The sequence below is a fragment of the Passer domesticus genome, chromosome 3, assembly GCF_036417665.1.
Source record: "Passer domesticus isolate bPasDom1 chromosome 3, bPasDom1.hap1, whole genome shotgun sequence".
In the NCBI taxonomy this organism is placed as follows: domain Eukaryota; kingdom Metazoa; phylum Chordata; class Aves; order Passeriformes; family Passeridae; genus Passer; species Passer domesticus.
In genome coordinates, this window is record NC_087476.1 from 123,177,814 (window position 1) to 123,202,591 (window position 24,778).

The window sequence follows — 24,778 nt, forward strand, 5'->3', positions numbered from 1 at the left end:
AGAAATTTAAAATGGGGTGGATTTTCAAAGGCTGAATTTTGGCTGCATCCAATCTGCATGGCCAAAATCAGGCAAGAAGGGCATCAGCCAGGTACGGCTTGTGATTGCATTATTTGAAGTTTCATGTTCCACAGAAAATGTCTGGTTTTGATCAAGAGCAGTGAGAATTAAGAGGAGACTACAGAGGTCTGAGTAGAGGTATTAAATACAGGAGAAATGCCAAAGGGAGAACTGAAAACAATAAGGAAGGTAAGGTTTACGTGGGCTCGGAGGAAACAATAAGGAGAAATGAAAAAAAATGTGGCTGATAGAAATGTCAATGTTAGAAATGGAAGGAAGGAAGAAGGTATATTGTAAACTGACCTTCTTCCCCCTCTGGAGGGAGGAAGAAGTTAACTATGTTTTTCCTACAAGTGATTTTCAGACCTACTCTCATTCCTTCCCTAGCATCCTTGCTATTTTTCTTGGCTTGAGGGTGGGACATTTTTGCTCTGATTTCAGATCTTTTTATTGTACAGTCTCTTCTACAGTGAAAATAATTAGAGAGCATGCTGTCACATGGCACAGTGAGCTCCCAGCTTGATTTTATCTGCTTTCCCTGGGACTCTGTGTACTTTTAAATATATTTATAACTTTCTTCTCTCATGAAATGGGGCTCAATATGATCGTGTTTCCCGAGTCCATCTTTTCACCCAGTTGGTTTTTGTGAATGTGGCTGTACTTAATTTACAGGTAGAAGTCTCATACTTGAAACTCTGACATTAACTTCTGACAAGCTTACTAAAATGAGAAACTGGAAGAGGTACAAAAGCTGTTATGAGTAGTTCAATCTAACAAAGATCTGGAGTCAAAGTTCATGTCTTATTTAGTATAAAGAAAAACACATAAGATGCAATTTCATAAGAAAATACATTTCTCTTGCTTATGAAACAATTTTCTTGGCTCCTGCAAGCACACAAAAAGTATACAATAAATCATGATGGTAAATATTCCAAACTCTTTTGGCCTTGCATTTTAATTTGAACATTATGATGTTTTTAAGGGAAACACCCTTTTCAGACTGCCCCAGTTTGCTTTAGGAGTGTTTGCTATTGCTGTAGGACATGAATTGTGGGAAATGCTTGTAGGGTATGTCCCACACTGTAATCCTGGAACAGCAAAACTGATTTATTCCCACCCTCCCAGCTGTTCACTCACGCTCCTCTGCTGTGAAAGTGTTTGGTTGGGTTTGAAGCAGAATCTTTTCACGGGCCTTGTTGAACAGCAGCTCTACAACACTTCGGTGGGTGCTGCCATAGGGGTCTGGGGAGGAGTCTGTCCTGTGAACTTTGAGCTTTGGAGTTGCCCATTGTAATATCTGTCTCTCAAAAGAATTACATTGCAGCTTCTCTGCAATGGACTCATTTATGATTTGTGGCCAAGTCCTGCAGATCTGTGTGAACTTTAAACTTACATTCATCTGTCTGTGACAACAGAGCTCCCTGAAGTATGCACTAACTTATGCAATAACTTATGAAAAATGTTTTGATTAGTATCTTGTACTTAATATTTCCTGGTCTGGCTTTAGATTACTTCCCTCCCCCCACCTCTCCCTGTTTTTTATAGCCAGATAATGGGGAATAAGGGTATCTTTTTTTAACCAAAGCATTCTTCTAGAGATCAAGGTTATGTATTTGAACTCTTTTTTTTGTCATTTTGTTCTTTTCTCAGGGTAATGGCCATTTGACAAGAACAAAAAAAAGTCTGTATTTACACACTCTTTGGGTGTTTTCTTTTGTTTGTGATTTTTTTTCCTATCTTACCTTAGATTGTAATACAGTAGAATTGGGAAAAATGCCAACGGCAACAGGGATGATCTAAGATGAAGAAATGCAATACAGGGAACAGTTACATGTGCCTGGACTCTTCAGCCTGGAAAATATATCAATTATGGGGAATACAACCAAGATCTATGAAATCACTTCTTGTCTTGCTCTCTTCCAGTATGAGAACAAGGGCGTATCAAATGAATGGAAATGCTTTGGTAGTTAGGAGAGCTGTGGAGATCTTTGCCAAAGGATAACAGATATGATAAAGGCTTTTGCTGCATCCACAGCAACATTGGGAGAGTGTTCCAGGGAGGGGACAGAATCTCCTGTGGTGCTCTAAAGGCGTGAGCTGAGAGGGCTTGGAGCCTGGCAGGGTGTCAGGGAGGTAACCACATGCACTTGGCCCTTGTATTTTAGGTTCCCCTTGTAGGTGTTTGGCTGTAGGGACCTTTGGTCTTCCCCCGTGTGGCCTTCTTGCCCCTGTGCCCCTCGGAAACTGGGGCCAGTCAGAGTCCGTGGGGCTCAGAGGCTGTGAGGAGCTCCTGCACTGCCTGGACCGAAGCACCTGCCTGTGGAGGGATCTCCCGTGGTGACACTGTGGCAGAGGCCTCAGCAGTGGCTGTCCCTGTCTCACAGGGGATATTTGCAGCTGCAGCGCCAGCTGGCTGGAATGCCTTCTCCTTGTTGTGCTTCTTCCCCGGTGGCAGCTCCTCATGACATTATTTATGGTCTTGGGTAAGGAATGAAGTGTTGCACTTAAAGGTGTCCTAAATAAAGTGTTTTATATTGGTAGTATTGGATCAAAAAAAGCAACAGGACAGTTGTTTCATTTGGTGTATTCTTGTGAAAAGGAAGAATTTGGTTTTGAAAACAGTCTTGATCTCTAGCTTTAAAATACTCTCTGCCTTAATGCATTGTATCACTTTCTCTTGCTTTCATCTTATTTCTTATTTGTCTTTTTCCCATATGATTTTTTTTCATTTTATGAAAAGAAAAAATAGTATGAAAATGAGACCTAGTTATGTGTGTGTGCAAAAAAAAATGTGTTTGCATGCAAAAACAGCTGCTCTCTTACATATCTATATGAGCTATAAAGGTCTTTCTTAATCATCCAAATATTTCTGCAGAGTGATTTTGCTGTTAGTAGTACAGTTTATGCAATGACACATACATTTATGCAAATTTAAAGTTTATCTTTGGAGTTTTCTTTCTATAGTTAGGCAGAAAATCAGCATCCATTAATCATGTGTCTTTACAAAGTGGAGTGGTGTGTCTCAGTTTCTCAGAGCTGGCTGGAACTTAATAGGTGATTTATCTCTATCAGTTAAAAATGAAGTTTAGGGTACTAGTTTGATGCAGGTGTTTCAAGTTAGGCAAGATGAACCCCACCTTTAATTTCTGATTTGATACTCACCTGCGAATATCAAAGTGACTCTCATCTAGGCCAGGGAACATACCCTTGGAAAGAGCCCTTGGCATGCTTCTTCCAAGTGGGAATTCAGCATTTTTGGTGGGCGCATGAAGCCAATTAGAAAATCTGTCCCTAAGCACTGTTTCTTACTTGACTGCCTTACTCTTCTTTGCCACATCTTTCCCTCTTGGAGGTGCTCATCTTGTGTGCTCTCTGTAGGTTTCACAGCAGCCCCAGTCCCTTGGAATCAGGAATACAGGGGATGGATTCCCAGTGTCCAGCTCAGGGGCCTGCTTTAGCACTACATGGTTTGGGGTTTTTTGAGTGCTCACTGTTTTGCTTAAAATGTTTTGATTCTAAAAATTAAGTAGATTTAATAGCCTCCTTTGCCTTTAGTTCAACTGTACATTAAATGAGATGAAAAAAAAAGGATTGATTCTTATCTTGAAATTAACTATTGAGTTCCTTTTCAAAAACAAAGTGGTCTTTATTAAATGTTTATAAAGAGAGCAATATTGTTTTGGTTAAAATGTTAGCAAGAAAGAATAGGGATTTGAAATAAAACCTAAAAGAAATGTGAATTCCCTAGAAATGTTCAGAGGAATTCACTTAATTGCAACCAGAAGTTTGACCTGGAAGTGTAACGCTTTGACCTTTTAGCTGTCTGGCTTCCTAAATGTGTTGTTTTGCTCTCTCGAAACTGTGAGAAAATCTCTTTTATACATCTTTAACCCTTGCCTTACTCAAAAGTCTCAGTAAAAGTCTGCAAGCAATCACTAGCAAAAGAGAAATCATCGTGGTATTTTAAGGAAAAAAAAAGTCATTGCAGCTATGTATTGAGCATTGAAGTCCTTTTTATTTTCATTTTAACTGGAAGTAATTGGGGGTATAATTTCACTGTTAAATACAAGTAGGAATTTCTTTTAAACTTTCCATGCTACCATATTACACAATAATACTGTCCTTTGTTCTTAAGTTTCATTATCATATGACCAAGGTAGAAATTACAGCTTTTAAAATTACAAACATTTTTGTGGGTTATTCATATTTGGAAAATTTTTATAGGTCTTTATGAGAATCTGTCCAGATAGAGATGGAGGGCCAATTCCTGAGAAAAATTATGCCTCTTTTCTCTATGTTAGTAGTTTAGTGAGAGCAGTTCTGAGTGTTTGATTCACCACTGAGTACCAGGTATATTGTGGTTACTACACACAAAGTATCTCTTTGGACTACAAAAGCACAGTGGCATACCACAAACAAAACTAACCCCACAAAGCTTTGCAGGGCCCATGCCTTAATTTAGTAAAAAAGAGAGATAATTAAATAAAAATTTAGTCGTGTAGCAAATAATAAAGACTTCTTGAAAATGGGAGGAAAAGAATTCAGTGTAATCTTGACTGTGCTGTGGACTTAGAACTTGATGCATCCATCAACTTCAGACAGATCAGAGATGTTCTAATGCACAGCAAATTACACATATTCAGGGAGAAGCTGTATTCCATATTCACTGTACTAATCCATGTTTAAATGCCAAAACTTACTTTAGAAAGAATAGTAGATGACAGTTTTGTATTTGTTTACTGAGTATCTTTGTCTTATTCCTTTAATTAAGATACTCAGTTTTGTGGGGTTTTTTATGTGCACATATATGGGTCATAGGATATGGGCAATGCTTGTCTTTCGTCTGCTGTTTTCCTGCCATGGCAAAAGAGAGGATTGTGGAGTTTGTCTTTTGCATAAAATACCTTAAATTTGCTATTTAGTTTTGAGGAAGTGGATGTTCTGTGTACTTGGCATCTGTTAAGGTGATGTCAGAAATGGAGGCTGCTGAGCTCTGCCATTCAGGTTGTCCCTTATAACACCATGTTCTTGAGTGAGCTAAAATGAGTGCTTTTACACAAACTATTTTGCCATCTCCAGCTCTCTCTTGCACCAGAAGCAGAGCTGAGCTGGTGGCAGTGGGCAGATGCTCCCAATCATGGTTGTTCTTGGTCTCTTTTAGTGGTATCCTCTTTGCATTAAAGCTCATGAGGACTGAAGGACATCCAGATTTTTTTTGAAATAGAGCCTTTCAGCAGCTGACTTAGTTAGGGTCTGTTTGCCAGCATTTAAAAAGAGAAAATACAGAAGGCTCTATTGTAGTACTTTCCACCTATTTGCTGTGCCCCAGAATTTCCTTCTGTTCTGAGTTGTTGCAAATCTAACAAGAGTCTGTTGTGTGAAAAGACAAAAACCTGTGAACCTCTGGCACAGCTTGCTTTATTCAGACAAGAGCATGAAACTGCAGGTTCAAGTCCACACAGGTCTCTTAGAACTCATGTTCTTTTGAAGTGTCCTCTGTATGTTAGGGTAGGAAAGGAGTTATGACCATCAACATCTACCTCTTAGCTCCACTGGGATATCCTAACAGGAGTCCTCAAAATAAAAAATTAAATAAAAGAATTTTTTTTTGCCTTACCTAAAAGTCTCAGTAAAAGTCTGCAGGCAATCACTAGCAAAAGAGAAATATATATCAAGATCTTTGAAGAAACGATGGTTTCATGTTTAAGCCACTTTTTTAAAGGTTCTGCTTAGTATACCTGCTCCAGGTTGGTCTTTCCCTCTCATTCTCTCCCATCGTGTCTCTAGTGGCAGTGTTGAGCATTTTCACCAAGCCCAGAGGTGTTGTAGCCCTGTGATATGATATATTCCTGACATTTCTAGTGACCCTTGCCTAGAGACCTTGTTATTGGTGGAAGATGAAAGTCTTGGCAGCTGAGGGAGCTTTAGGGTTAAAACCCTTTCCTCTTGGGGGTAAAAGTTTTGCAGAAGTTATTTCCTCTTGCCAGGGGAAAAAAAGTGGTGCCTGGAACCATTGCCTTGTGAAAGGTTTGATTGACCTTATTTGAAAATCCTTTAGCATCCTAATATTGGCACCAGTGATTTTGCTCTTCTAATGAGCACTAAGGGGAACCAGTCATGTCTGATGAATTCCAAGAGGCTCATTTCCACCTTTTGGTTGAGTTCTTGTGCTTGAAGAGACTTTGTTTTGTGGAGAGTCCTCACCCTTAAAATACAAAATCCTCCACTTCAAGTACTTCATGGCATCAAAAAATTTCCTGCAGCTCATGGATTTCTTGAAGGAAAAACCACAGAGCCAGGCTGAAAGGATATACTTTGTCAAAGAGGCATGTGCTGTATTATACATTCCCTAGCGTGCTGTGAGTCAAACTTGGGTCCATCACAGTGTCTGTGTCTCATTTGAGCCAGAATCTGCCTTCTTTAATCACTGTGAGGAGTTCAGTGATGTGAGGGGCTGGGCCATCTGGTGCAGCTGTGTCTGGCCAGAGTGTGGGATGCGCTCGTGCTGAGGTGCACAAGTGGCACTGGCCAGTGGAACTGAGCCCCATCGCAGTCCAGGCACTTGGAAGAGACTGGGGCTTCTCTGGGCTGCTGCCTTGTCAGACAATGTTTACCACAGGGTTTGTGTTCCAGCTCCCTCTGCCTTTTGGCTGGTAGCAACAGATGCCTTTCTCAGCCTTTCTCTTGGTTGTTGTGCTCATTCCAGTGGTTAAAGAAGTCCAGGCACGTGGCTTTCTCTGGAATACAGTTTAGATGTTCAAAACAGGGAGCATTCCTAAATAGCTTTCAGTTTGTGCCCATCATGTGCAATTAATAATGTGGTTATTGAGTCTGAGATCAGCAAAAGGGTGAAGTGAAATCTTGTGTCCTGTTAGAAAACACTTGTCTGGTAAAGGTACACTGACCATTGAATCTGTTGCTCTCCATCTCTCTGCTTGAATGCCTTGGCAGGTGCTGCTGGCTGTCACTGCTCATACATTATGGATGGGTATGGATTTTCCAGGAATGGATCAGCCCTCCTCTGCATCCTTAAGTGTTAGTGAGAGGAAGATGGTCTTTTTTCCTTCAGAGCTGGTGTGTTCCCAGGACCTCCATCAGAGGCATTACTCATCTTGCAGCCAGATGGTCTCAGATGTGCTTTTCCTTACTCGTTCCTCCACAACAGCACTAAAAGCCAGCCTGAGAAATACCTTATCCTGGATCCAGTTTGGCCAGGATAGTTCTGATTTTGCGGTGAATTCCACACCTCTCCTGCTGGAGGAGAGCCCTACAACCCTGCTGTAGGATTTCTCAAAATGGCTCGGGCCAGTTTTGCAGTTTGTGGCTCATATTCTGAATTATTTGGACAGTGGGCTGTGTCTGTTTGGACAGTAGGCTATCCAGGTTCTGATAGCAGGGAGGATTCTTCCACCTTCTTTTACCTGAAGGCAGACTGTGTGGAAAGAATGGATGTCATCCTGACACGTTTCAGTTGTTTTGAAGCCTATTCTTTGCTGTATAAAACTTTGAACTTGGAGAAGATGCTTCTTGCTTAAAAAAATATCAAGTGGATTCCAGAAAAGGCTTTGGAAATCTCAGCAGCTTTTTGTATGTGATATCTGCTGTCCCTGTCTTAGACATGGCTTTAACCTTAAATGCCAATATTTCATTTGAATCTCTTCTAAATTAGAAATTACTTCCTACTCTGAAGCACCTGGTATGGAGTTGGACATTTTTGGGAAGGAAAGCTGCACAGTTAAGAGTAGGTTTAGAATGAAATTATCATTCTTTTGTTTTGTTTACAAACAATTGGGACTTTTGATTCTGTGGTGAATAATTTAAAGTGGAGAAATATGAATGCTAAAAAGCAGTGTAATAATATGTCTGTAGAGTACTTTGAAGATGAAAAGCTCTATATACTGTAAACATTATTACTGGTATAGCCTAATCTGTGTGGAAAAATTAATCAAGCATGAGCTGAGTGTAGATTTTTTAATGTACAATTTAGTGTTTCAGAAAATCTAATGCACCCGTGTGTTTGCTTTCACATTGTAACATTAGAAATTTATCCTCTTATATTTTTAGCATGTGTGCTGCAATGATTTACTTTGTTGTTACCTTCCAAAAGCAGAGTGGGTCCTAATCCGCAGCCTTTCAGAAATGTGAAGTGCCTAGGCTGCAGAGGAAATAGGTATGATACCAGAGCACTGTGTGATGAGAAGTGGGTGCCTGTGAGACGTGGAAATGTTCTGGGGGCAGCCGGCCTTGGGCGTGTGCTGTGGCTTGGGGCAAGCCTGCAGTGCAGCAGGGAGCCAGGCAGGTGCCAGGGGGTGCTGGCGTGAGCGCTGCCAGGCTGCTCCAGGTGGCTCAGCAGCTCGGAGGCGTTTTCCCAGGCTCCAGCTGCACGGCCCATCCGAGCCTGGGAGCGGCTTCCCGGTGCTGCAGGCGCACACAGCCTCTGCAGCGCGGGCGGCCCGCCCGTGGCTCCTCCGCAAAGCAGCGCTGCTGGCTCTCTTACCGGAGAGCCGGTGTCTGCCTGCTGCTGCCCCTCCGTGCCCTGGCACTCTGAAGTACAGCCAGCACGGCAAGTTCCTGCTCCCTTCAAAGGCAGTGCTCATTGTGCCTATTTCAGCTGAAAGTGACTGTGGCTCTTCTAGAACCACTTCTCTGCAGCCTCCTTTTGGGTTCCAGGGTCTATTTCCTTGGGGTTGATTTGTTTGGTTTTGTTTTCCATTTTGTTTTTGGACCCCGGATCTGATGATTTAGAGTGCCCAGTTTTGAAACAAAAATAAAACTTCAAGTCACTAAATACAATTCTATTTCTGCCTTGTGCTGGTAATCCACAAAGGGAGCTTTGTCTGTGAAGAGGAAATTGAAGATGGGATCAACCAGGTTTGCTGAGCCCAGGATGTGTGAACTTTCTACATTACTGGAAAAAACTGTCTGTAGCTTGAGGTTCAGACTTTTGTGTTGTGCTCAAAAGGAGTGATGGAGCATTTGGTACGTGTCAGTTGGTCTGTTCTTCCATGAGATCATGAACAGATTTAAACTCATGCTGGGTAACTGTGTAGAAAACTTAAAAAGCTGCAAGTCGCATGGGCTTCTTGGAGAAAAAGGTTTTCTTGTGAGTCTTATTTTTAAGTTTCTTTCTTCATGAAGCAGAATAGTTAATTAGATAATATATTTCCCCAGAGGGAAGCTGAAAGAGGATATCACCATTTTTATAGTTCTGCAGTAACTCTGACAGCTTTAAAACGGGGAGTTTCTCAAACTGCAGCTGACTGCAGAGTAGATCATATGTCACATGCAAGAGGGTTTCAGAACATTCAATGAGTGTAGCTGTGTGATACTTTCAGAATGCAGATATCCTAAATGTAGTGCATCTTAATATTTTCTCAGGCTTAGCAACAAGTAACAGCAACTATCTGTTCAGGCCTTTTCAGCAAACTATTAAATAATCATGGAAACTAAAATGATTTTTTAGTGTTAGTCCCTCTGGGCTGAGCTTATCAGCTCAGGTGCAATTCCCTGTGAAGGCTTTATAAGACTTTCAGACTTCAGCTGATGCTGCAAAAATAGTTTGTAAAGATGTCTTGATCTCTTACATAATTATTTATTTTGTCAGATCTGAGGTAGGTTTCTCTTCCACAGAGCAGTAGCTGGCTGAATCAGGGGCCTCTAAGGAGAATTTGAAACTTTGTTCAGTCAATCACATGTGATTAAACACTTAACCTTCCAGACAATACCAGGACAGCAAGAAAAATAAACAGATATAGATGTCACTGATCTATAAAAGAATTTCAAGAGAGAAGCATCCTGCTTTTCCTGTAAAAAACAAAGATTCACACTTTTTCATTTTAGATTCCTTTCACAAAAAACCCAAAACATGGGGAATATTGCCAACAAATGCACACAGAAAGAAAAACTTTCAATATTTACTGTCTGAAGATTTGTTTTCCAAGTTGTACTTTTAGGAATGCTACTTTCTCAGCTTTCCAAGGTCACGGTGGCATATGTTGTTATCACACTAATAACTTATTTATATACCGGGCAAATTCTTTGATTTGACTAAGCCTACTAGGAGTGATAAAGAATTGTAGATGCCAAACTGGAAATAGCTAAAAGTAATTTTCCTTAATTGTTCTTTTAAGTAAACAGTTAATAAAGCTGGTGGATTGCATCCAAATTTTTCTCTGGTGCTCATCATTTTTAAGGGATGGTTCAACTTGTCACATCTTGACTCGATCTCTAAAAGGAAGTCAAATTTTGGGTGTCTTCCTGAGGGGAAGGAAAGAAGATGGCTGATAAATTTCAAAGGGATTGATTGTGATTGATAACTGTAGTTGTTAATGAGAGCTGAGGCTCAAGGGCACTCGATGGTGAGCTCCAGAAGATCTTGTAGGAGAGGGGAACCCTTCAGGAGGACGTGCAGTTATACTCAGAAATAGGACATGCCTTGGCACTTGCTCTGTAGGGATTGAGACTGGAACAAGCAAGCTTTCCCTTCTTGTTAAATGGTTAGATTATAAAAACAGCAGTAGCACTTAATATTCTAATTTATTTGTGCTAATTACACCTAAGGTAGCCGACTGTCTTCAAAGCATCAATAATTGAAGTCTCGCAAACCCCATCCAAGTTAGGGGAAATATCACCAACCCTCTTTGGCAGTTTGATTTCAGCGAGGTGCGCAGGGAGGCTGGGGAGGATGAGTCACAGGTGTCAGCTTGTGCACTTTCAGTGGGAGTCGGGTTGCTAAATACCTTCATGAATGAAGTGCGAACTGATTTACCAGGGTCATTTGGGAATTGAAATAGAACAAAAGTAAAAGCTGATGTCCTAATACTTTCTCAGCCATAGTAGAATCTGTCTATTCCCTACCCTGCTAATGCACAAGGATCTCTGTCATGCTTGGAATAGAAAGTGCAAAAGCCTCTGAAGGTTACAGGTACCTGCTGAGTCAGCCAGGCCAGCTCGGGCTGCTGTACATACTGAAGAGTTCAAATGTGGCCATTTCTCACCTCATTCAATGGAACTGTAGCACCGAGCCCTTTCATGCTTGGGTTTCCTTGTATTTACCTTTTTTTCCCCCTTACCAGGTCTGTCACCTTCCTCTAGAAGGTGGTTAAGAAAATGGATATCTGTTGGAATGTGTTTGAAAGCATGACACCGCACTATTAAGTGGCCATGACACCACACTGTTAAGCAAATGACACCTCTGATCAATTAATTAATTTAATTTCTGTGGTTGGGTTACAGAACTTGGTGGTTGTTAGTTTGTCTAGATTTTTGCTCTGTTTCAGGCACTAATTTCTTCAGACTTCAGTATAAGTGTCAGTTTCTTTTGAAAAATATTCCATTCAAGTTACTTTTTCCTTTGTCTCGTTGAGCTACCTCTGCTTTCTCTCAATCCAGTCTTAGCAGATGTGCAACACTGAGACCAGAATGGCCAAGATACCCTTACACTTAATCTTATCCCTTTGTTTTATGTTGCAGCCAACAGTTTGCACATTACTGCCTACTTTATGAAGAGATGGGTTAATCTCCGTTGTGCTCTAGGGAAACATTATCGTGGTAAGAAATCAGTTTCTTACAGAGCTACTTACAGGAGAAAGAAAGGGAACATAGCTAAGACACTGTCAGATTTTCATCTACTTAAATCAAAATTGCTTGCAGAGGTTGGGTTTTGTGGTGGGTTTTTTTTTTTTTGGTTTGCATTTGAAAAAGAAGATTTCCTGGAAACAACAACAAAAATAAAAAGAGAAATGTTTCTTGAGATAAGATGGATTTTTTTTAACTTAATTTTAAATTTGTGTATGCCTTGCCCCAGGGTAATCAGCTAAGCCTCACCAAATTCTGTAAGTATGACGAGACTCAGCATTTTCCTGAGTCTCTGCAGGGTGAATCAAGCAGAGGTTGCAGCATGAATCACTCCATTATTGCTGGAGTGTCTTGTGACATCAACGTGCAGTACAAGTGTATGCAGGAAAGGCTTTCGTTCTCCACACACCTGTACCATCCTGACGTCGGTGATGTCATTGCACCACGTCTCCTCTTCATGTTCTCTCAAGCCAGGATGCTCTGGAAGGAAGGAAATCAATCCTCTCCTGCCAACACCAATGCAAAGGAGCTGTAATGATCACTGCCCTCTGCTCTGTACTCTCGGCATTAAACGGAAAAAAGCAAAGTCCTTAACAATACTGAATAATTGAATGGATATTTTAACATAATTTATTGCTTTTGTAGGCATTCATAATATTCATAAATGTTTAAATTTGTCTTCAAATGTCAACTGTTTGTATTCTAAGTCCATATTGGCTGAAGAGATCAGTGTTGACTTTATTTCATCAAACTTGTCCTGTTAGAACAGAATTTCAGAGTGTCTGCACTGGAATCTCAACACTGTTTGCTGTCTATTAAATTTGAACTGTTCTAAAGCATCAATGAATACCTAAAGATACCTGCATTTTGCTAGCCAGCAGATGAGATTGTTATAAAATGTAACTATAAAAGCATATTACTGGAAGCAACTTGCCCTACTCTTCAATTCTACAAAAAAAAAAATCTGTGAGATCAATCTCATAGGTTTTTTTCTGCAAGCCTTGTCTCTTTCTTGTCCCATAAAAACAGAGTGTTACGGCTTCATCCTGAAATATAACAAACTTAAAAAAATTTTAAATTCTCTTTTTATAAAAACAAAACCCAGCAAAAACAAAAAAAATATCAGAGCTGAAAATATGAGGATACTGATCTGGAAATAATTCCATATGTAAGCAAGAAAATATCCATCTGTGCTCTTCCCATAGCATTGCCAGGTACTGAACAAAGCTTTGTCTTGTCTGTTCTAATCTGAGAACCCTTCAATTTTCAATCCTTTGTAAACAGAAACTTTGTTGTGTTCATAACAAACCATGTGATCATGAGTAAAATGTGTAATTCAGTAGTAGTTAACCACTTTGTTTAATGACTTCAAAAATCTCTGCAGCCAGAGTGTGAAACTCTGTGCCCTGGCTTTATGCTGAGGTTTGATGCCAAGCCCTGGCTGAATGTTGTTCTGGGCTACAAACCTGATGTTCAGCTTTTGTGATGAAAAGACTCCTCACCAGAAGAGCACAAAAGAAATCCTTGTTAAGTGGTTTGTCTCTTGGTTCTGTCTGGTCTTCCTGTCCAGGGGTGCAGGTGGACTAATGTGCAGCCATGACTGTCCTCTTGGGAACTCAATTTATTCTACTTATTGATTTTTTGGAATGCTTTATAAAAACAAAACAAAAGGAGGGGTGGCATGTAGAAGAGAGTTGGTGAGAAGCAAGAGTTGCATTAAATGAGTTAGTGTGCAATTAAAAAAAACAAGTAATTTTGTGTACTAAAATAACATGTATGTTGTTATGAGTGGTTTTGAAAGTGGTTATGATTTTTGTAATCCTCTTTTCAATTCTTTTTGTGTAGAGCTCCGTGTGTTTCCAGAGAAATTTATCGTTTGTGTCAGCAAACTTGACTTTGATCCAAGTGCTTGGACATGTGACGATGGTGTATTGGTAGGTACAAAACTGTTCTCTAAATTTTTGGGGGTTTTTAATAGAAACAGAGCAAATATTTTTATATATAGATGTAGTTATGCAAGTATTTGTTACTGTCATCTTGGCACCAGAAAGTCACATGAACAATTGAGCCAAACTATTCAAAAGGGCATCCTGAAATGAGCCTAAGGCAGGCAGAAATGGGAATTTTGAAAGCTCAGCATTTTCTGAGCTTTATAAGTCTTAGAGACCATGTGTTTAGAAAGCTGGGTAGGACTTTAGCACCTTGATTTAAGGATCTTTTTTATCTTTATATTTTCCTTGTAACGTTTTAGTCTCCAAAATTCTAATGTAGCTAAGTTTGTAAAGTCCTTGGGTTTCTTGTCTGTTTTCTTAGCACTTGTTCTGCGCAGCAGCTCAAGCGGATCAGTGCTGGCCCTGCTGGGAAAAAAATCCCCATACATTTATGGAGGAAAAGGCACTGGTGTGTGGTTAAATACCAAAAGCAGCTCTCCTTAAATATTTCATCCTGAAGGCTTCACCAGGGTCAAAGGCTTCTGAATTTTATCCTGCAGTTAAGTGCTGATTGTCTCAGGAGTGCTCACATGGGCCCAGGTGCCGCTCTGTGGCTCACACTGAGGGTCACAATTACACCCCAAGGTCTGGGTGGATTTTAGGAGTTGATCTTACATGTATTAAAGTGTATTTGACCCTTGAAAAAATGTGTTTTCTTTTACTCATTCGACTCCTTTTTTTTTTTTCCAATACCAGCTAGGGTGTTCATATTTGTAATGCTAAATACAGATTTTCTTGTTTCAGTTCCTAACTTGCTACATACCCTTAAGTGTCAAAGAATCAAGCACATTATTTTTGCACTCTCAGAAAAAAACCTATCTCCCTGCTCTAGAAGTACTTTGCTCTTTGGAAAATTATTACTTTTTCAGTATTGTCTTGAAAACTACTTAATGCTTGAAGTAGAAAATTCTGTCTCTGCGTTTTGACTGAGAAATAATTATGGGGTTTCTTCTTGCTTAAGTAACTCTTAAGGCTCAGAGATATCCAATTCCCTCATTTGGTATTTTTCATCTTTCCATAAAATAAGAGTTGAGACGTTTTCTTTTGTTTTTCTTGTGATCTTTTGTGGGAAGGAGAAGGCAAATTAAAAAATTGACTATATCAAAATTGGATCTTGATCTGTGGAAGCTCCTTGTTGTTTAAAAGGCAAGTTTAAACACTTTCATATTTAAAAAGAAAACGTCTCTTCATGAGCTGATAACCTAACCAACAATAAAGTCTTGGGAGTTTGCTTTGCTTACAGATGCAGTGTGTGTGCACAGCCCTGCTGGGATGGGCAGTGTAGTGTGCTGGGAGGAGGGAGTAAGTAAGAGAAAGTTAGCCCTAAGCATCTTCCCTGATTGGAAGAATTTGGCAAGATGGGAGCAGACCCTCAGCAAATGTTTTGGAGCATCTGTTTAATTCTTACCACTCTCACTTAAAAGGTCCACTCCAGACTGTTTAGTTGTTGCAGGATTCCTAATGCACATTAGTACCAGATTTGTCATATACTCCAGCTGAGTACTTTGCCAGACCGGGGGAGTGTTTGATTGCCACTGAGGGTTTTTCAAGTTTTTGGCACTCCAAAAGAAAGGCAGAGAATCTGCACTTTGTGTGTGCCTGCTTTTCTCCATGCAGTTGAGCCATGAGTAGGCTGGAATTCTAAACTCTGCCCTACAAAAGACCACCCAGAAGACCTTTCTGTTGATACACTCTGCAGATCCTGTCATGGGCTGAAAATGAGGCTGTGTTTTGTTTTCTTCTCCATGTTGTTTGGGTTTGAATAGTGCCACAGTGTTGGATGCAAGTTCTTTTAAACCTTTAATCAGCTCACACCCTTGGATTTGAGGGCCTGTTTGTGTTTTATAAAAGTAGTTAACCATACGTTAATGGAGATTTTGTCACTTTCCTGTGTTGCTGTGACTGTTATTGACCTAGTCAAGACGTAGTGATTATGTATTTTTTAAACTGTTTTTATGCTGGTTTATGGTCTAGGTCAAGCTTTCATTCCTGAGCTCTGTCAAGACAAATCAGGCTCAGTGTTCCCCTTTCCCATTACTTGGAACAGGTTTTATGTCAGCCTGGTGCTCATTTCCTTCACTGACCACAACTCTGGTCCTTCACCTGTCTTCAGCCCTTCATTCTTTGCCTTTTCTCTGCTTTTTAGGCTGTTTTGTGTATCTCTGGAATAGGCTGCGATTAAACAACGAGTTTCAAGGGATGTAGCCAGCCATGAAATGAAATTTTTTTCCTGCACCATAGGAAAGATTTCAATTAGATTGCTTTTGAGATATTCACAAGCACAAACCTCAGCATCAGTTGCTGGGAGAACCAATTTTAATCCTTCTGTGATGCCTCATGTAAGACTAAGTAGACAACTCTCGGTCAAATTAGATTTAAGCATAAACCTATAAAATATTTGAGGGCACCTCTAAGAAGCAAAACAGAAGAAAATCTATCGATATGTAATTTTCTAGGATGCATTTATAAACGGCTTTGTCTGTGGCTATGTTTAAAACTCAGGCTGCAGGCAGTAATAAGCATTTTGGAAGAAGGGAAATCTCTAGTAAAGAAACAATATAGCAAGTTATTGAAATTACGGAAGCAAATTGGAAGTCTTAAGGAAAAGATGGAAGAATGGGTTGAGTGATTAATGCCAAGTTTAAACATAAAGCCATTGTTTCCTGTTTTACCAAACTGTGTTTGCAATCTTGAATAGTTTTATCTTGAAAAAGAAGACAGTTTTGGGAACGTGGCAAAAGAGGAAACCCAAGGAAATATACAAGAGCTCTGGAGAGATTAGTCATCTCTGTCAGTGATGACATTTTCTCGATTATTATTCTGTAGGGAGCTAAAATGGAAAATTGGAAATGGGTTATCTGGGGAAACAGTGGAAATGGGTGGAAGGCTTATGAGCATTTGAAAATGTGCAAACAATGGAGTATTCATTGATAACCACATCGGCTTTATACCAGAATCTATGAGAGGAAGCACTTCTAGGGAAAGCATGAAGGAGGTTAAGCTAAGGATGGTATTAAAGTGGAAATCTGAAATTACTGTTTGAGTAACATCACAAAAGAAAGTGAGCAGTAGGAGATCCTGTCTTATTAAAAAGGTGTTGGGGTTTCCAGTGAGCCTTGTTAAGTTACAGAGAATATTAGACAAAAATAAAGATTCTGTTCCAGCAGACCATTGCTCTTTAAAAACCAAACCAACCAAAACAACCCCTTCACAGGTACACATGGAGGAAAAAAGTGCTAAAGATGTGCCCAGTGCTTTTTTAAATCCCCAGGAGGGAAATAAACTATTTCATCTTCTTGATACCTGTCTGATTTGTAAATTATGTCATTGTAGTACTTTTCAGGAGCATTAGAGAAGTCTCATTCTTAAAACTCCTAAGAGCCTTAGTGACAGGGTTATGCTGGGAAGAGGCTTCTGGTTCTTTCATGCAAACACAAAACTTAGCTGTAATTAACAGATCTGTCCCACTAGAGTGTATGCTGCTGGAATAGTGTGTCTGTTGGAATGTAGAATGAAAACTTCAGATAGCAGCAATTTGTAAAGATTAGTACAGGACTTCATGTGAAATTTAGTTATCTTAAATGCTTTAAAGACTTATTGTTAAGTGATATCAGATTGGGTAGGGGAAGAAGGAAATGCTGTGAAATAGAATTGCACAATTCACACTGTAAGTACAAATCTTGGTGTGTTTGTATATCTATATATGTGTATAAAATATTACAGTGAAGTGCTGTGCTGGTGGGCTGCTACTGAAAAGGTCACTCCACATCCCCTCTACATCCAGCCACATATTCCTTTCCTTTCTGGGTACAATGGACCAAGTGATTCTTCAGCTGAGAATGAATTAATTCATTGACTTGATCTAGCAGAAAATGATTTATTTGTGAAGTTTCTCTGTTTTTTATTGGAGGATTAGTTTTCCATCATGTCAGTTCACTGAACCAACTCATCCTGTACCCACACACTTGCCAATTGTGATGCAAAAAAATGTTGCAAGAGCACACAGCCAGGCTTTGGATGAATGGAGCCGAAGCAGCCTTTAGGTAGCAGCTGAGTTACCTGGGTTTGAAAGTAACAGCCACAACACATTAATGTTACATTTCTTGTAGTATTTGTCTTGCTGCTGACTTTTTTATGTCACTGTCCTTTTTGAATTTTATGAAATCTAGTTTTCTGGGATTTTAGATAAGGTGCTGAATTATTTTCAGTTACTATAGTAAACAGGAGAAAAACAATAAGCTGTAGTTGGTAAAATATGAACAGGGTTCACTACTTCTTTCAAAAAGATAGAGAGGTGAAGCTGGAGACTAATGAACTTTATCCAAACACCACATTAGTGGAACTGGCAAAGAATTGCTTGGGTGAGTTTTCACTTTTGACACCTCAAGCTTCTGTCACTTTTTTGCTACTCATCCTTCCTGTTCTCTGCTCCTCCTGCCTTCACTTCCCTGGGCATTCTTGTCTTCAGTGTTTGTCAGTGCTGGGGTCATTCAGTGGTGCCTCTGAAAACAAGGGGTGTTTTTGGTTTGGATTTTTGTTGTTTGTGTGGTTCACTTTCAGTCAGATCCTTCGGTGTTGCACCTTGGCAGGACCACGTGTTGGGTAAGGGTGAGACTTCCCTTTCATTGTTGGTGTGGCTTTCAATTAGCTTCAGTCATTAGGCTGCTGTCTCCGAGAAGGTGCATCTGAGAGGAATGATCCTGAAGTCTTTGCCTCGGTCATAAACAGAAAGCTACAGCAGCTTTACAGCATTCCCTTTTGCCCCAGCTGTCTGCCTCTTCTCCTTGGAGGTCCCCACTCCTGCAGCAGCGCCTGCCAGCAGGGCTGAGTGCCTGCATCTCATCTTCCTGGGTATCACAGTCTGGATTCGGGCACACCGAGCTTCCCTGGCTGGGAGCAGCTGGGGCATGTGTGTGTGCTCCCTTCTGCCAGCTCTGAGTGGGGCAGGAGCCTCCTGCACAAGGGGAGGGAGGAGACCTGAGAGCGGTGATGCTGGGAATTGCCTCAGTGAGATTTGTCTGAACTTGTTGCAGTTTCTTCTCTCAGCTTACAAACTGATTTATTTTCTGCATGGCAGCATCTCACAGCTGCATTAACTATCTGGAGAAGTGGACAAATGATGAAATGAAAACTGACACAATTATTTCAATTAGTCAAGACCAGAGAAGGCTTTGGAGAATTTCAGAGAAACCTCCCAGAGCTGGGTAGAGAGGCACTGTAAATGAAAATCATCTGTTGATAAATGCACAGTATTTTTACTGAAAAGAGCAATTGCTGTGCTCATGCAAACTGCTGAGTGAATTAACTGTGTGATGGCTGGAAAAAGGTCAAGATATTGCTGCAAGGAATTGATGGGAAAACTTTGTTCCGTGGCATTATTTATCTGAAAAGCAGACAGAATATTAAGAGTATGTATGGAATGAAATAAAAAGTAATATTTATTGCCTTAAAGCCAACAAGTAAGTGGAATACATCCTCAATAAAAGTGTACCTCATTATGCAAAATCAGGTGAAGCAGAGCAGAAATATAGATGGTCCTGTAGCTGCAGTATAAATTATTAAGGTTGTAAATGATTTCCATATGAAGCAATCCTCAAAAAGTAGGGACAAATTGAGTAATCTTTTACTCATTTTGGTAGCTGCTTTTTATATGAGTGCTCCAGTTGATTTAAATCTCACTACTTAGCAGCGTTCACAAGATCCCATTTGTCAAAGCCTTGTGGTTATTTAAGATATTATCATCTGTCATCATCCTTTCACCTCCCTCATTTCCCTCTCCCCTCTCAGTGTTGCTGTCACAGCTTATGCTGGTGGTTCATGTGGATTTGACCTGATTCTCTGCTCTTTCCTCTCTGCAGGCTTGGAGAGGACGGGCACCCCTGGTAGAGGGGGCAGGGGGAAGGCTGGCAGGGATCATGTTAAAGCTGCGGGGAGCTAAAGATTTTATTTAGCTGTGGTGCATCTGCAAGATTTTGATAGCTCTAGGATTTGAAAGGGTTTAACTTACTTAAGGTTTTGATAATAATTCTTGATATTCCTGTTGAGTAAAGAATATTTGACAGGATTTTAAGAAATTGTTTTAAGGAGCAATCTGTTCCTCAGTCTTCAGCAGAAATCTCTTAGAACTAATGGCAAGTCCATACCTGGACTGAACAGGAAAGTGAAATATATGATGGTAAAGTTCACAGCAGGATTTTTGAACAATTTGTAATGATGTGAAATTATTTGGAGGAACAGATCCCCAGTGTGGACTCAGAAGTCTTGGGGGTTTTCAGGGTGGTGGTACTGGCGTTGGTTTTGGAAACCAAGCTAAAACATTAAATTGTTGAACAGTAATTATTTCCTGAGCTGTGCTATTCTTGTTTTGCATATTTTGGTTTTGTGTAACTGGTGAGATCAAGAGTATTAGTTGCTCTTTACAACATCTCCTCCAGGTGTTACTGCATATTGTAATTGCATAAAAACAAGAAAAGAGCAGAAAATGGATGTATTTTTTTCCCAGATTTTTTTCTTGTAAGTATCCAAGTGTTGGGCATCTGAATCACACTGGATACGTCATGTGCTCCAAGGAGTATTCCCTTATGCCATATAACCCGTGCTGTGTCTGGAAGGACAAGTGCAAAGTTTGCTGCAGTGTTGCTGGTGGCTGATGCTGAGGGACATCTGCACTGGCTGACCCCATACCCAGTGAGGTTTGGTAGGCACATAGAGGATCCTCATGCCAAGCTGTGAAAAGCTGTAGTACAGGACTACAGGAGGGCCTGAACCACATATTCTCTCTTGATTTGTAAGCTGGAGAAAGGGGTCAAGCAACACAGAAAATTGCTATTCCCTTATTTTATAAAAATATCTTCCAAGTATGAAATATGTGTCTAGCATGCATGTCCTCTTTCATGATTACTGGAGTCAGGAACCTAAAAATTGATGGAAGTGGCTGGCTGAAGATGCATGCTTATTAGACATGGGTTTCCTTTAAAAAGGTAAAAATTCACTGTCAATATGCTTTCGATTTTTCTGTAGTCTCATTGAGAGAAGTTATTTTGGTTGAAAAGCTGTTGTCTACTCCTCCAATTCTTATCAGTGGACACTTTCTCTGAAGATAGAATCTGAGTCTTGAAGCATCAGTCTACAAAATCAGAATGATTAATAGCTCAATTACTTAACATTAATTTTAGCAGTTCTTGCCTTCAAGCAAATGCACACAGCCTGTGTCACGTGCTGCTCAGTGTGTAAATAAATCAGTTGCTTCGGGAGCACTTCTGTGCCTTTAGAAAGTGTGATGGGTATTTGCTCCCTGTGTTACACATAGGTCTGAATTTATAGAAAGGCTTTCCTGCAGCTCTAAGTTTTAGGAAGAATCACATTTCATTTGTTCTCTGCCATTTACAGCAGGAATTCTTCTATTTTCTCTTCTTTAGTGGGTGTTCAAATGCAAATCTAGAGAGCTCTGAATTTCTTAGAACAGTCTGGGATTCCTCCTATATGTGAAATACAGTTAAAGTCTGAACCAAATAGTTCAAAAGGAAGAAGGCATTTTCCTCACAGAAGTCATATGCTTTAAGCTAATCTGGTGATGCCTGGGGGACCTTTGGAATGTTTGTGATTGCCAGGACTTATGTATTGAGTGAGAAACTTGGGTTCACACGTTGTGCTTTGAGAAAGTGGAATATGTATCACAGGGGCTTGTAACAGACTGGGCCAGTGCTTGGACTAAATAGTACAGACCATAGGGTCTCCTGAGGAGCAGATCTGAAAATCTGTGGTGTCACATTCAAAGGAATTTGGTGGTAGATGGTGAAGACTGTGCTGACCCAGGAGTTTGATTTTGCCTTCCATGCTAGGTCATGGGAAGGTTGAACAGTTCTGCTCCTCCTGAACAGATGCAGTTTGCCTGGTTGTTACATTCTTTTCAAGACTGAAATTGGAGTGTTTTTGAAAACCACCAGCATTCCTTAAAAATACTTATTTCAAAGGCAACACCAGTATTCCAGTGTAACTTTAATGGTTTTTACTGGAATTTACTGACTTCTACAGCAGGACAGTCAACTTTAAAATGCAGAGCAATATTCCACAAATCTGATCAAGGAAATGTATTTCAGGTGGAGAATAATATCCATTTCTGTACTTGGAAAACTTCTGCAAGTGTTTTGTGATGTGGTTGGAGTTCATACGTAGAACTGCCAGGACTGATGCATCATTACATTGGAAATGCAAAAAAATTTGCATCTTGAAACTGTGGGAAGATTTTCCTTCATGTGGGCTGGGAGAGGGCAGGAGACGAGACCCAAAGTCCTGCCTCTGTCACTTTTTTATCAGTTAGATTGTAATGTCTGATTCATCCTTCCCTCAGAAGCCTCCTCGCTTGCTTTAAGGAGCCTTTTTATTTATCAGATTGGAAGGAGTCCTGTCTGACCTCTCTCATCTGTCTGTCATCTGTCAGGACCCCTCTGAAACCTAAAGGTTATCTTTGATGGTAGAGCTCATGATACAGCTTAGAATGGCACTGAGAGAAATCATCCAATTGCAAGCTTACATAAAGCTCCCCTAAATAAGTGTTTCTGTCTTACTCATTTCACTGATTTTAGTTTTATTGTATGGACCAGGGATAATACTTTGGTTTGTAGCTTTGCCTATATTACTGTCTTTTTAATCCCCTCCCTTTTGCCACCATGATATAAAAATTGATTTCTTGAACCCGCTGATGTATTCTGTTGAGTATTTTTGATGAGCCACATTGATAAATGCATTTTAAAAACTGTGTTTTCTATTATGGGGTTGGGAACCAGGCATGAAATTTAATTGTCTCTTAGTCTTCCTTTATTGGTACATAAGCTTGTGGCACTGAGAAGAGCGAGAAACAACTAGCAAGCATGACACCAGAGAGGCAGGACAGGGGGGCAGCAGTGTTCACTTTGAAAATTTTCTTTCAACCCAGTATTAGACTGGAAGAAAAAAAAAGAAAAGAGTATTTGTATGAGTATATTGTCATGCTGGCAAGGCCAAAGCTTTCACTCTGCTTCAGGGTAATGAGTTCCTCTTCAGGGGAAGGGTCCCTTGCAAGTGCCCGTCCCTGGGTAGTTCTTTAACAGACACTTAGTGCTGTACTGCTGAATTCAGCTGGCCTGGAGGGAGCTGGAGAGGGCAGTGAATGCCACTTCTACAGTTCTGAGGGTTTCTATTTCAGCTTGTGTGTGTAGTAGGTAGAGTAAAAGAGCCAAAAACAAAAAAGGAAAAAAAAAAGACAATCTTCAATTTGATAAACCTTTAATATAAAGGTTTATATTATAAACCTTTATATTATAAAGGTTTATAATATAAACCTTTAAATAAAAATTTTTAAAAAGGAAGTATGTTCTGTGCCTAGCACCATGTCTGATAGTTCTCTGTAGGTTTTGATAGAGGTTTTTCTTCCCCCAAACATCTCTTTGGATAAGTATTAAGGACCTTGAATTCAGTTTGGGGAGGCCAGTGTCATGAGCAGGTAGGCTAGTAAGACTTGGCGAGCGTCACTTCTGTGGGCCCTTCTCTGCAGTTTCAGTGCCAAAGAGGACTGAGCTTACCCTGGGATTTTAAGAGCACATATTTCTAATAGAACTTGGCAGTTCAAGGGCTAGAGAAGCATTTTAATCTTTTGTGCCCACCCAGTCTCTATACAAATGTAAATATGTCTGTCTTTAACAATTTGCCAAGAAATGTGGTTTTAATTTGTTAGCAGCGATCCCACTCCCTGCAGCTCTTTCAGAGTCGAGTCGCAAGTCTGGCGGTGCTTTGATGTTTTTCTCTGTCATGGTGTCATTGTTTATATGATGTCTGCTTCTGCTGTCCTCCCTTTTATGCCTGGAATATTTTTCTTTAATTATTTCTCTGTCTAAAAGGAATCTGGGATTACTAGACAGGATGAGAGCAGATTAGCTTTTTTTCTTTCTTTAGCAAGTCCTGAAGTTCCCATAGGAAATAAATAGTATTCCCAAAACAGACAGTATGTTTTTTGTTTTGTTTTTTTTTTTTTTTAATTAACTAAAATTATTAAGTCTAATAAAGAAAATAAAGGAAGTATCACCAATAATGGCTGTGTGTCTTAGTAGTATATGGAGTGCCCACTGTTGTTATTTATGACTCCCTCTGCCTTCTATTGTGGACTTACTCCAGCCTTAGGGAGTTTACATCACTACTAATAGCAAAAGGCTCTCTGGTTCCCACAGAGTCTTTCAGAGCCTGACTCATATGCCTTATGTTAATTGTTCAGCTCTCAAAATACAGCACTTACAGGGTGTGGTTCCGAGGGGAAAATCTACTGTACTTAGAGGGCATGTTCAGAAGTGTTTCACATATAAATCATTTTGATTTTTACTTTTTTTGATGCCTTAACCCTTTCTGTCACTGCTTTGTGTGATAAGTTATTTGTGAGCAAAACAGAAGGTCGATGACAGCGCAGTGAGGGAATGTGTTAGCCCTGCAACTTGGGGCCATTAGCTCCAGCCTGACTCAATTCACAAGCGCTGTGATTCTGTCATCCTGGCCTCTCTGCAGGGTCTGCTCCTCACAGCCTGGCACGACCCAGTCCTGCAGGGCCCGGAGTCAGAGGCAGGTCGGAGCTGGGGCTTGTTCTTACCTGCAGTAGGGAGTACAGGGGACAGGAGCTGCCCCAGCCCTCCCTGGGTTTGGGACCAAGGGCTCCTTTCCATGCATTGCCTATCACAGTGGCAAGAGTTGCCTGAGTGGGCTGCTGATCCTGGCCCGGTCGGCGTGCTGGGGGCTGAAGGTTTACCAGAATTAACCTCACCCCTTTCCACCCAGCAGGAGCTCAGATGGGCTCGGGCTCTCCGGCCAAGTACGAGTGCTCTCCAGCTGCTTTGATGCAGGGTGATTGTGCAAGAGCCTTCAGCCTCCAAGTTGTGTGGCTGTTACTGGAAATCAAAATAGTTTCTACAGACTTTGCAGTCTCTGCCTTCTCTTAAAATAAGCATAAGGCTCGAATATCTTAGTAGTATTTCATTCTTTAATGGCTTAGTATTAAAAGTATGAAAATATATTTAGTCAAATTAGGGGAATCTACCTCCAGCAAGAATAGAAGCAGCAATTAATCCCTCAGATTAAACTAGTTAAGCTTGATTTCTGAGGCTGGGATCACATTGCATGTATGCTCCATG

The 24,778-nt window shown here is 40.4% G+C and overlaps 1 protein-coding gene across 29 annotated transcripts in view; it reads left to right on the forward strand.

The window, feature by feature from the left end:
- Window positions 1-24,778, forward strand: part of SLX4IP (SLX4 interacting protein) — a 423,033-nt gene that overhangs the window by 40,292 nt on the left and 357,963 nt on the right. For all 29 annotated transcript variants that reach the window (XM_064415748.1, XM_064415754.1, XM_064415749.1 and 26 more), the window contains 2 exons: window positions 11,533-11,610; window positions 13,483-13,571. In XM_064415748.1, coding sequence (XP_064271818.1) covers window positions 11,533-11,610; window positions 13,483-13,571 — 167 coding nt within the window. The remainder of the gene's footprint in view (window positions 1-11,532; window positions 11,611-13,482; window positions 13,572-24,778) is intronic.